General features: G+C 37.8%; 1 protein-coding gene across 1 annotated transcript in view; it reads right to left on the bottom strand.

Moving 5' to 3' along the window:
- LOC118820535 (potassium/sodium hyperpolarization-activated cyclic nucleotide-gated channel 1) overlaps nucleotides 1-14,122 on the bottom strand; it is a 175,421-nt gene that overhangs the window by 18,503 nt on the left and 142,796 nt on the right. Inside the window, exons 5-6 of the mRNA XM_036588899.1 lie at nucleotides 12,935-13,081; nucleotides 5,975-6,215 (exon numbers count right to left, since the gene is read on the bottom strand). Coding sequence (XP_036444792.1) covers nucleotides 5,975-6,215; nucleotides 12,935-13,081 — 388 coding nt within the window. The remainder of the gene's footprint in view (nucleotides 1-5,974; nucleotides 6,216-12,934; nucleotides 13,082-14,122) is intronic.

Raw genomic sequence — 14,122 nt, 5'->3', positions numbered from 1 at the left:
GCAGGGCCTGCATAATATGAACAAACTACTAACACTGCAGTTTAATTGCTATACATTGTGACAAAACTAGGAAGAGAGAGCACATTACTCCTGTTCTCGCTACACTGCACCAGCTCCCTGTATCTTTCAGCATTGAATTTGAAGCCCTTCTGCTTGTATATGAAGCTCTTAACATTTTAGCACCTTCTTTATCCCTAAATCTCTGTTGTTTTATGTCTCTTCATGAGCCGTTAGATCCTCTACAGCAAGTCTGCAGACATTTCAAAAGTCCCCCTAAATAAATCTGGGGAAGCAGCCTTCGTCAAAACAATGAACCCAAACTGTGGAACGCTGTACCAGAAAGTATTTGCGAAGCAGGCTCAGTGGACATTTTAAACAACTGAAAAACTCATTTTTAGTCAAGCTTACAAATGACCGTATGTTTTTTTGTTCCTATTCTATTACTATTCTGTTAATTATGATTCATTATTTTTTCTTTTACTTATTTTTTCTTTCTTTTCTTAATGGCTTTATTCTTTAATTTTGTGACCCCTGTTTATGCCCCTTGGATTGAGTGGTTGTCTACTATTGTAGCTTATTAATAGCCCCCGCCCCCAATTAATATAGCCCCTTTTCTAATAGTACATTTATTTGTTGGGTTCTACTTTTGATTACCTTTTTACTCTTCTTTCGGTGTTGTTTTCACTCTAAAGCACTTTGAGTGCATTGTAATGTATGTAAGATGCTATATAAATAAAGATTATTGTTATTATTATTATTATTATTATTACTGTGATGGGCTCTGAGATCTACACATTGTTTTTTTCTGATTATGTGACATGACAATGTAAAAGGTTTAAAGATGTGCTGCATTATGTTGACCAAAGTAATTAACTTCTGATGCATTATTACAATAACAATTAACAAATAATTGTTTTGTGAGCAGTTTTTGAAATGGTAGAGTGTAGAAAGAGAGAAAGCGAAACAGAGAGAGGAGAGAGAGAGATGGAGGAAAGTGACAATGCATCGAAACATTATGAAATATTCCATCTGTGGCGCTAATTGTCTTGCTGACCACACTAATGGCCTGCTGCCCACAGCCCTCCTCCTGGGCTTTGGCCAGTGGCACAGAAGCCTGTCTTTGGTGGCTCGGTTTCTGTGGACGACTGTTAGAGTCGCTGATTCTGCTGGTGTGACACGTCCCCATCGCTTTGCCACGTATCGCTAACGTTAGTATTAGCCGCAGGAGGCAGCACGCTGGTGCTAGTTCATCTGCTGTTCTCCCTTCAGCCTGAATAAATCTCCCTGACCGTCCCTTATCTAACAGCACAGAGGAGAAAACATTTTCAGCATAAAGGGAAAAAGCTAATACGCAAAATGAAAAGTAAAAATAAAGAATTTATATAGAATGTAAATGTATCACATTATATAACTACCTATATAATAATTATGTAATTACATTCTCCTTGAGCGCCTACACTGTAACAAATGTCCAAGACCTCTATGAACGAGAGCGAGAGGCTACAGTCGCAAAGGAGCTGGAACCACTGACTGAATACGGACCAAAAAATAATAATAATAATAATTAAGTATTCAGACCCTAAGCACTGCATTCATCCAATGAACATAACACATAATGTTACTAAATTATTGAAAAAGATAAATACAAAAATGCAAAAGTAATTGTGAGTAACCACAGGAAATCAGTGCCGGTTAAAGAGCTAATATATCGAGGGAAAATAATAAATTATTTAGCACTGCATATAATGAACTACAAAGGGCTTAAATGTTCTTCAGTAGCTAATAAAGTTGTTTAAAACTATTTATCTTGGCAGTAAGTGTGTTTTTGCCCATAAAACACAATATAACATTAGAATAAATCCACTGCATCTTACTGCATAGTTATAAACTAGCTTGGATGGTAACTGCAAATATTTCACTTCTGGTTTGTGAATGGTGCAGCTAATATACTCAAACATCAAATTACAATGTATTTATTTTTTTAATTGTATATACTTATTTGTGTATTTGTATTTATTCTAATGTTGCTGTTTTTCAACAAATAAATGCTCACTGCACAGAGAAATAGCTTTAGTATGTATTTATAATGTAAATACATAACTAAGTATGTAATAATCATGTAATTACATTTAAATAGTATTGCAAAATGGCGGAAATAACAGCAAGCTTCTAATGATTGAAGGTTAAACTAATGTAGTCCAGTATTGTTATGCAGAGGCTAGTTATGATTGCATCTTCAGTTGTTACCGTCATTAGCATCACCATTAGTGCAGCTGATGCACGTGCATGTGAGCGAGCGGGCCTATGTCAGCGTGTTCGTGTAAGGTCAGAGGTCAGTGTGTGTGTGATGGGTCTGCATATGATGCAATGAGGAGGAAGAGATCACTTCCTGACATGACCAGCTGCTTCAGTACACACTCTCACACGCACATTGAGATGCAGGCGGGCACGGCTAATACCACGGGTAAAAATACCAGCAGCAGATGGGCGTTCGCTGGAGCAGGTGGCTGGCATCCTAACGTGCTGTGGCAAAGCTGAACGCAACCTTTGTGCCACGCAATGCGAGGGGAAAATATTCTTCTGTATCATTTTAATTTCCATTCCCCCCTCCATCCGGCCCGGCTTACACAAGGGGAAACATGCCAAGCGAATAAAGCAAGTTCTTTTGTGACATAACCGCTGAATTGTGCGGGCCTGCTGCGATTATACTGCTCTAAAATTGGATAGAGAATGTGCCCGCGGGAGTAATACCCCCGATTATTAACTTCATATTTCTTTCATTCACCTGGCACCGGCATGCGATAATGTGTTCGCAACAGAATTACTTCATAATGCGAGCCGTCTGTCCTTGGTCTGTACTCTAACTGCCTTCTAAAAGTCTGGATTTGGACACAAAGCTAATGGTTTTCTTTTCTTTATTTCAGATGATAACAATAAGCAGTGATTTGGGCCAACTAGCGGAAGTCTCTCAAAAGCTAAAGGAAGCTGTTTTGAGGTGTCTTCAAATCCTCAAATTGTTAAAACTTTCTGTTACACAATGTTGCCTCAAGGTAACAAACCCATTCCTCTCACTTACAATGATGTGATGCATATTTAATGGTAATGAAAGGGTCAGTGATGAAGGGAAGAGCTGTAATAAACAATGCTTGTACACTATCACTTGGTGGGCATTTATAGGCCTCATTTTTGTATAGTGCATTCCTGTCATTCCCATCACGTAGCAGTCAGCATACAGTATTTTTACTAACGTCAGCTGTTTAGAAAATGAGAGCCAATTATAATTTGAAAATATATTACTGGATTCCTTTGTTTCTATCAATTGTAGCTTTAAATTACTTTACAATGTTTCATCACAGTAATATGGCTTCTTTGGAAATACATTGTAATACATTTTTTAAAGAATTTATAGCATTTTAAGATCAATAAATTGTGTAGTTACTCAGTTCATTCTAAATATTCTCATTAAAATCTTGTTTTTCATATGACAGTCTCATTTCCACACACACAACATTGCCTTAGCATAGTGGCAATGTGTCTGAAATATTCTTGCACATATTATTTTTTTTATATTATGATTTTAATACTTGTGCCTGTTTTTGCAGAAAATGTGAATCAAACATTTTTAAACATTTTTTTAATATTTTAAAAAAATAAAAATATATGTTTGAATAGTTTATATATTATTTATCATTTTTTAATAATGTGTACAATAGAGGATTAATAAATCTGGTGAAACTCTGTTGGTTAGAAGGATTTAGGGTTTGATTAAGGTTTAAGTCTTGGGTTGAAGTTAAAGTTGATTAGAGTGAGTGTGAGGTTTAGGTTTAGAGTTAGAGTTGAAGTTAAAGTTAGGATTAAGGCTACTGCAAACCAAACACCACACCGTCGTGTAGCAGGCAGCACAAAGCACAGCTATACTATACAGAATGCATCACAGTGAGATCATCGATAAACTTCACACTCAAGTACAACTGTTGTTTGTCATAAAGACTTGGACTGAAAATGTCAGGCCTCAAGTCATCTACAACTGATGTTTGTGGTCTCATTCTGGGTTCAATGCAGTAATAGCTGAATGCTGCTCAGAGAAATAGAGCAGTGCTGGAAGTCTGAGTGAAGACCATCATTAAACCTTCATTAAAGACGGTTTCAAATTTTTGGTCCTGTAAGTGGTAGACTTTAGAGTGAGTGGTAGGTTTAGATTTAGGCCTGAGGTTAAGGTTAGAGTTAGAGTGAGTGTTAGGTTTAGGACTGAGGTTAAGATTAGAGTAAGAGTGAGTGTTAGGTTTAGGACTGAGGTTAAGATTAGAGTAAGAGTGAGTGGTAGGTTTAGGACTGAGGTTAAGATTAGAGTAAGAGTGAGTGGTAGGTTTAGGTTTAAGCCTGAGGTTAAGATTAGAGTAGAGTGAGTGTTAGGTTTAGGACTGAGGTTAAAATCAGAGTGATTGTTAGGTTTAGGCCTGCGGTTAAGATTAGAGTAAGAGTGAGTGGTAGGTTTAGGTTTAAGCCTGAGGTTAAGATTAGAGTAGAATGAGTGTTAGGTTTAGGACTGAGGTTAAAATCAGAGTAAGACTGAGTGTTAGGTTTAGGTTTAGGCCTGATGTTAAGGTTAGAGTTAGTATTAGATTTAGAACTGAGGTTAAAGTTAGAGTGAATGTTAGGTTGAAGGTTACGACTGAGGTTAAGATTAGAGTAAGAGTGGCTGTTGGGTTTAGGGTAAGGTTTAGATGTTGGATTGAAGTTAAAGTTAGGATTAGAGTGAGTTGTAGGTTTAGAGTTAGAGTTAACAGAGGGAAAGTTAACATGAATTTGACAGAAATTTAGTTAAGTAACCCTATTAAACATAACGTCATGTTATAAATGAATGAATGAATGAATGAAGCTATATCAGGATGTTAAATGTTGTTTTGTAGTTTAACTACGATGTATGATTCGTGACTATTTGAGTTTGTGAGCCAGACTTTCTAAAATAAAAAGTGGGATGTCAGCTAACCCTCACCCTGCAGAATCTATTCTTGGCATCCTGGCGTGAGGTTCTTTTTGGAAGCTGAGCTAAACATCAAATAAAACATTTAAGCCATCTTGAACTCGCATGGAAACAGGAAACGGGCACGAGTTAAGGGAGACAGTAATGAGATAAGGTAAACAGCTTCATTTTCATTTAGAATGGACGTTTTTGTGAATATTTGATGCTGCAGAGCTGAGGGTGACGTTACTGTTTCAGTTCCGGCTGAACATCACTGATTCAGCATTTGGGTGGCGAAGAGAGAGCTGGGCGCTCCGTCTGACGGACAGATGAACATTATATAACAGCACAGGCCACTTCATTTCCACTCCAAAACAGCAGGGACCCACAAGCTGAACAGCACCTCAGAGTGTGTGTGTGTGTGTGTGTGTGTGTGTGTGTGGCACTGAAAAAGTGATTCACTGAATTTACTTTATTTAAATTTGAATCTGCATGAATAAAATACATTACACCAACTAACTGCTAAAAGTAAGTAAACTAAAAGTTATGTTGATGTAATATAAACAACAGACACATTCAAACAATACACTCAATGCATCATTTCTTTTTCAGTACACTCTGCATCCATTAAAAATCACTCATTTGTTCCCTCTAATCTTCAGTTCATCTCACACCTAAAATATCAGTCAAAAGTTTTGACATTTTTTTTCTTTATTATTTTATGTTCTCTGTTTCCCCCTCAAAGCTATGAAATAATGCATTGGACTTTGGCCACATAAGGCTATCTAGACCCCGCCTCCCATCAACACACTTGATTATATTAATGAGGATATATTCCTACTAATTAACATTAATGATTTCTCCATAATTCAGACACTGAGATGTAAATACAGTATTCAGACTGGTTTAATGCCAAATGCTTCATTCTAGAGAAATTTACTGACTTGGATTTCTTTACAGTGGAGGTGACAAGAACCAGGGGTCATGAAGCTGAAGCAGTTAACAACTAACCTCCGAAGTAGGATCCGTCCGTGAGCTTAATCTCCTTGTTGTGTTTGGTGATGACGCTGGCGACGCCGTGCTGGATGAAGTACATCTTTTTACCCACAGTTCCCTCGCGGATGATGTAATCATTGGGCTGGAACACCTCGAACTTGAGCTTACTCAGCATTCCCGTCACAAAGTTGGGGTCAGCGTTGGCGAATAGAGGCATGGTGGCCACCAGCTTACGGCAGTTAAAGTTGACGATCTCCTGAAAAGGCACAAATAGCAAAACCCATCGTCTGTTAGACAGATAATATGATAAAATTGAAGTTGAATAAAATTACTGTTTGAGTGTTGATGAGAAATGCTTTTTACCAGCTTATCTCTGAAACACATTTGAGATAGTGTTAGATTTAAGTTACGTGCTGCAATGTTAGCATAAGCTAGTGGCACAGAATCTAAATCTAACATTTTTATTAGGTTATGTTAGCTAACTTGCTAATATTGATTAACTGCCAGTTTTGTTCTTGATAATCTTGATTGTCTTTGTTCTTGATAATGATTATAGCTAGCCATCTTAGCTAGCTGTCACCTCTACTGTGCTGTTGATAACTTAGCTAAAGTTAGTGCTAGCCTAGCTGATGTAGTTGTTGAAACAGTTTGCTTTCATGATGAACTCATCTAGCAGCTATTAAGCCAGAAGCCTGACATAGAGCAGAGAAGATAGGCATGGAAAATGACCTGTAAGAATATTTTAGAATGTATTCTATTTAAATTACATTCAAACTTCTCTTTTGCTACTGAATACATGGACATTCATTTGTTGCGCCACCCGTCAGAGCACACACTGATATAATGCGCGATTTAAGAGGCTTACTCTGATATCCAGTGTGGTCGTTGTGTTTAAAATCCAAAACAAAATGCTCAGAAAAATGGCTTACAATAAAATAATAATCTGCTTGTTTGCTGGACACAGATTAGGCGTAGCCTCGTGACGCAGAATACACTGTGTTTTGTAAGCCTCACTGTAACTCCTGCTGGATTTTGTAATCGAGCACATCACATTTACAGACTCATTTTTGGGTGCCTGGTGCTGGAAGGCATTTATTTTTAGTCTTTTTAGAAGAATGTTCTACTTCCAAGAGCTTATGCTAATGGAAAAGGACAGCTGGGCTGAGCACTTTTACTCTGCAGATTAGGAATAAATGCAACCATTAGTTTTTAATTATTACTACAACTACTGCTGCTATTCTGGTCCATCATTTTTATATTTGTATTATTTATTCATCCCTTCTTTGTCCTCTGTAGCGATGATTTGTAAAGGATTCCTGAGTGGCCTGTATAAAAGATGATTATTATTATTATTATTATTATTATTAATGGTAGTAATCACACACTTTCGGTTGCTTTCAAGTGTTTGCAGACACCTGTTTAGAGAGTTTGTCTCCCTTTTGCTGCAGCAACAGCTTCTTCTCTTCTGAGAAGGCTTTACACTAGATGTTGGAACATTGCTGTGATTGCAATTGATTGCATTCAGCCACAAGAGCATCAGTGAGGTCAAGTACCGATGTTGGAGGATTAGGTCTGGATCACTCCAACTCATCCTAAAGATATTTGATGGAGCTCCATCACTCCAGAGAACACAGTTCTACTGCGACAGCCCAATGCTGTTGGATTTTTTATCCCTCTAACTGACACTTGAAACTGGACATGGCGACCGTGAGTGCTTTTCTATGGAGACGACACAAGTTGAGAGTGCTAAGTAAACTTCTCTCAGCAGCAGGTGCACCTCAGAAGTAATTAATGCACTAATTAGAAGGGCTGTCTGGATACTTTTGGACAGTATACGTTCTGTCAAATCTCCTTTCTTTCTCCGTCACCTCCTAGCATCCAGAATTTACATAACATCCATGTCATCCTACGTTTCCATGGCATGGAAAGCCTTTGTTTGTTCTGACGAGAGTGTTGAGACATAATTTCCTCACACATCTTGTAATGCACACGTACTGCGGTGTGACCTGTTAGCTTAGCCCCTAGCGGTACCGGTGCTGTAAGCCAGGGGTTCTGACCGCAATCAGGAAGCAGCAGGAATAATGAGCAACATCCAGCCTCGGACTGCCGCTAGGGGAAAAACGGCTGGAGAGTTTGGCTATTTAAAGCAGGTTTGTCACACGGCAGAGCCTGTAAAAATAGCGGCCCTGACCAGCTGCGAGAGAGCGAGCAGGAGTGCGTGCAGAGTGAGAGAGAAAGTGGAAAAAAAGGTGTTGCAGAAAATGAAGCAGTAAGTATTCTCGCCTTGCTGCATCATCACTTGCACTCATTCTGTCTGCTGCGCTATGGTGGATGTGTTAGAGATATTGTTACACACATACCACAACACACGCATGCAGGCAAAAGTTTGGGCACACTTGGTGTTCCAACATTCTTTCAACATAATTACCATGTTTTGTCAGTTTGCAAAAATGTGACATACTAAAGGGAATATTGTTTAGCTGGAAAAGTGAAGGAACAAGTGATAAAAGCCCTACCCTGGCAATAAAGCCAAAACCCACGCATTTTAGCCCCTGGTGGTGATGGTAGCACTCAAACGTTTCAGCTGTTTAAACCACTTTGGGCCGTACGAGTTTCAATATGTGCTTTTAACACTAGTTTGAAGAAGAAAACAAAAGCCGAGTGTTGAAGCTAAATCTACCCAAAGGACAAGCACATCGCTGTTTGCTGATAATTTTGTTTTCTGATATTTTTTCAACACAAAAATGTCTACTTTTGCTGTTGTACCTACTCTTTATGTGAATAATGCAGTTTCTGAATGCTGTCGTTGTGTTTATTGTAAGTGATATGTAAAGAACGACAAAAAGAAAACATGAATAGGAATATAAGTCACATGTCAGTTGCGTTTTATCATTAATTCTGATTACAGAACTCAATAATAAGTGCTTACCGATCTGGGCTGTGCTCTGAAAGTGCTTGAGCTTTCAATTTGAAAAAAAAAACATGATGAATCCAAGAATGAACTTATGCAGCTTTTATACAGTGATATGAACACAGCAGTGCACAGAAAGACTCTTTTTTTTTTTTTTCAAGTGGCCGTGTGGTGTATGACAGGACTGGTAATTCAAATTTAGTGTTCGCAAGAAAGTTGATCAAAGTTGAATTTTATGCAAATTCTAATCAATGACCCAGATCTGTCCAGTTATTACCTAGTCATATTTAGAAAACTATAACCCCATATGCAGCCATCTGAAGAGGTGGAATTCCTTCAATGTAGCTGCACTGGTTCAGCGGAAATGATCTGTAATGATCTTTCCTGCATCCAAATTCCACTACATTAACTGTGTGCAGTCAATGACTGGCAGCCTTTAAACCCACACGGCCTCTGACCCTACTCCGGTCGTTAATCAGCTCGTCTTGCCTGTCCCTCGAGTTCATCAAAGAGAACGATAGATCAAAATTGACTGAATGAGAAAAGCAGTGTGCGTTCTACTGAACGCTGACTGTCCGTGCTCTCGGGAACAGCGTAACCTTTGTAGCTGATGACTGTGTAGCCGGTGTGAATTTCACAGTATAATCATGAACCCTGTAGGCTTCAGTAATGAGGCTCAAAGGTAGCCACCCCAGCCGTGCTGCTGATATCGATGAGTGGGTTTGACAGAAATCGATCAGAGGAGATTATGGAAGATACTGCAGGTCTGCAGTCTTTGAGTGTCATTCAGAAAGAACTTTGGAGTTAAAATTATTTAATACAAATATTACTGTAGCAGTCAAACGTTTGGATTCACTTGACTGAACACTTTATCTTAAAGACGATTTGATCTACAAGTGTGTTTGTGCTCAAATCCTTATAAAGCAAATATAAGGTCTCATTTTATATTGTCTAATTATTTTGTAGGTACACATTAACAGACATGATTTGGAAATGGTGACCACATTGATATACTTAAAACGACTACTTAGTAGTAATGTTTTTTGTATTTAATCTAATAATATTTTCTGTGCAAATAAATTTTAAATTGTATTGTGTACCTCATTAAATGTTAAATAGTTCAGTGTCTACATAACACATTCATGATATATTACATAAACACTTCAGAACGTGTTAATAAGATAATCCTTTAATAGTCCCACAGTGGGGAAATTCACAATGAATGAATGTTTAAATCAACATTTATAAAGTATACATGTGTACATGATATTAACATGGACTACTATGCCATTTTATTGAAATACATTTTTCAAAATGAAAATCCTAATTTTTTTATTTTGAAGAAGTATATTATTTTCAGTAAAATGCCTCAATTCTGGACAGCCAAAATAAAAATGATCTTTCTTTATACCATTGGTCATTAAGTGCTTTGGCACATTTCACCTATACTTTTGATCTATGCTTTATTTTTAAATATTCTGTTGTTTCGTAAGCATTTGTTGCTTTGCATGTCTCTTTACTACACAGCTAGTAAATTACATCAAAAAGTATGCAATATACCATCATTCGACTGAATCTTAGTATGGTGGTGTGCCTAAGTGTCAAAGCACTAGTGACCCAAAGGGTAAAGCAAGGTCATTTTTATTTTGGCCATCCAGAAATTAGGCATGTTACTGAAAATAATACAGTTTTTAAAAAGATAACTTTTATTTTGAAAAATCTCTCTCAGTAAAATGACATAGTAGTCCATATTAATATAATGTAAAACATGTATGCTTTATGAATGTTGATTTAAACGTTCACGAACGTTATGAAGTGTTTATGAAAGATGTTATGAATGTGTTTTGCAGACACCCTTCAAGTAAAGTGTTACAGTTAGTTCAATATGTCCTCCTTGAAGTGTTTGAGTTAATCAGCTGTGCTGTAAAGTAGGCGGGGTTCTAAAAGCTGATGACTTTGTATGAGTTTATTTCCTAAATAAATATGTTTAAGAAGGAGACCACTCTTCTATTTCTTCTCATCTCCTGTTTGGTCAAAAGTAAATGAGTTTTGAGCAGGTAAAGCAGTGAGATCATACAAGTTCATATATGTTCTTCAACCCTGTTGGAAGAGCACCTTAGGTGGCCCTTCATGAATGTGCTTGAGAGAACGTGAAGAACGTGCAAAACTGCATGAGGAAAAGGGCTGCTACTCTAAAATAGAGGACGATGTGGTTTCGTTTAACACTATATCATTACATATGTGTTATTTTATATATTTGATGGCTTCTATTATTCTAAAATATGGGAAAAAGAAAAAACCCTTCTGCGAGTGAGTAGGTCCACTACTGCTCCTCCGTATAGAGCAAAATTATTGAACAAAAAATAACTTGGAAAAAAAAAGCCTCGGTGTCCAATTTCTGAAAAGAACTAGGTTAAGAGTGGCACTCCTGTTACACAAGAAAAACACCACATTACGTTTTAGAAAGGTATCCTTTTTAAAGCCCTGCTGACACAATTTTGCAAGAAGGAGCCCTCATTTGTGTCAGGACGTTTTTTTTTAAAGAACGGAAGACACATTTGAAGTGTAATATGAGGTGTGTTTTTATAATAAATGTAACAGGAGTGTCACACGTAACCCACTTTGTTTTGTTTTTTTGTTTTTTTTTTTGGAAATTGGAAACTCAGTTCCTTCTGTATTTTACTGGGAAAGCAAATAACCAAGAATCGTTTTACTGGAAGAGTGTGAAGGTAAAGGGAGGGTGATGTGGCAAAATATAACATTAAAAATAACCATATTTAGTTTTTCTCAGGTTTGTGTAGAAGTTGGTACAAACAAAATGCACCAGCAAACCAGTGGAGCTGTGTTTACTTTTTTCATATTAAATGTCTGGACAAAAATATTTAAGATGCCAAATTAAACGGTTGTCAGTGGAGCGAACTATTCAGACAGTTTTAGTGAACTGTAGTTAGTGAACTGGCTAACTTAGCACACCATGAGGAGGTTGGATTGACCTAATATGACAATGTTATTAAGTCCAGTTTTACATTTTGTGGACTTCTGTGGACAGTGGTGGTCTGATATATGAATAAAGTGGGTCAAAAGGAACTGTTTATTTGTTTTATTCTGTGCAAACCTGGCTACTTGTTTACTGTAATGTGTTAATGCGAGCCAGCTTGCCAACGAGGGAGAGCTACTGTTAATGACGGTATATCCTGTTTGTTTAAAGCTTTACAGCAAGAAAATGTATTGAATGAAGTGGGGGAGGTGGGGCTTTGTGAGGGGGTCTGGCCTGCCAACACTGCTGAAAAAATCCTATAAGGAACACCATAATGAACTACTGTCCTGTCAGCTACTTGTTGCTATGCGGTTTCTGCAATTACTCTGCACTAGTCATTGTTATTGTTTACAGGCTCTCTATAATTGATCTAAATATGTTTTTTCTCTAACAATACTCAGAAAAGCATACTGTGACATAATTTATCATGATAACAATAACATACCCTACACACTTCTTGTGTCCTATTCATAGCCAGTGTCTTTAATAACCGTGTAATTACACATTATCAATACATGCAACAACAATGTAACTACTGGTGATGTATTCACTGTTACAGATAGAATACCGTAGTACATCTTATGTAAATGTACAGGTCAGAATAGTTTAAAGCCAGAACTTTGGTTAGGTTACCATGTCGTAACATGGCGATGTAATAACAATCAAGATACGCTCATGTATTTACATGAGTAAAGACTGAAGCTGATACATATGTGTATATACATAAACTGTACTACTGTAATCCATCTATAACTGTGAATACATCACCAGTAGTTAGATTGTTGTTACATGTATTGCTAACGTGTAACTACACAGTTATTAGAGACACAATATAAAGTGGGCCCAATTTATGTTATGGGCCCTTAAAGGCTTTCAGTAATATTATTGAACTGCACAATCAGTATGAAGCTGATTGTCTAATAGTAGAAAATTCATTAGAAGACAAAAACGACTGTTCAAATCCAGGATTCTCTGTGTGTGTGTGCAGCTGTGAGGTGATTAGTGGAGGAACTGTTTGGAACTGCACCTCTTTTAAAGGGTCGTTGAGCTCGTTCAGGATGTTATCCTCATCGAAGATCTTGCCCTGGTAGCGATGCTCATAATAGTCGTGGATCTTCTGGCGCATGTCGGCTGGGAGCTTGTGGAAGGACATGTACTGCTCCACTTGCTTATACTACATAAGAGAGAAAGAGAAAGAGAGAGAAAGTGAAAGAGAGAGAGGTTATTTTCAGTGTTCAAAGTTCAGGGTGTGATCTTCATTCTTAAAGTCAATGTAAATTGGAAATCATAATGCATTTTTTCATTCAATACCCTTAGATATTTGAATGTGAAAACAGTATCTGAGCTGGCTGAGCATTTTCTGTAGATGAAAGGCAGGAGTGGGAGGGGGAGGTCAGTTAATTTAAGATATTATTACTTAATATTATTTTCGGTGCCTGCTGGTGCATGGTGATGTAATCAAAACAAGATTTTGTGACATCAGCGAAGAAGTGACGACCAAGAAGACTCTAATTTGACCCTTTTTTTTAAAGATAGTGTTCTGTTGGACCGTAAAATCCAGCTTTAGGAGCCGATGTGTGTTGAGTCTCTAGTCACAGACACAGACAGCCACTTTTGCTGGTTGGTTGGTTGAGAGCAGGTGGCAGGTGCGGAGGGAAAGTGGCTGCAGGCTCAGCTCTGACGACATCAGAGAGGAAACGTCTCTGATCCAAACACCTGCTCACTGTTACCTACCCAAGAACAGACAGAGTCTGCTCAAAGCATGCCGGCTCTGTCATGAGAACTCGCAGAGCCATTTTTTTGGGGGGAGCCTATTGTTTTACACCTTTGAAAACACCAGCTGTCCTTTACATTGCATGAACCTTTCATGATGAATGGAACAAAAGCAGACTGACTGTCTCATTTTGTTTAACTGGGGTGGCCAGAGGGCAGACCAAGCCTCTCACTGTGGTGGCACTGGCCACCCTTTGGCTCCGCCCCTGAAAGAAACAAAACAGCTTGATCAGTTGCTTAATTTGTAGTTTGTATAGCAACCATGCTAGCTATCTAGCATAACAGCTAATCCAATTGAAGTTTAAGTAAATTTCAAAACAATGTGATCTGTGACTTAAATCACCTCCCTAGCATATTTGCTATCCAAACTGCCTCTTTTCTTTAAACACTGCATTTACTGCATGTAGTGCTTTGTCGTGTCCATCAGACTGAAGGGTTTCCT

Source organism: Colossoma macropomum, unplaced genomic scaffold (genome assembly GCF_904425465.1).
Source record: "Colossoma macropomum unplaced genomic scaffold, Colossoma_macropomum, whole genome shotgun sequence".
Classification (NCBI taxonomy): domain Eukaryota; kingdom Metazoa; phylum Chordata; class Actinopteri; order Characiformes; family Serrasalmidae; genus Colossoma; species Colossoma macropomum.
This window is presented reverse-complemented; position numbering and strand designations above follow the sequence as displayed.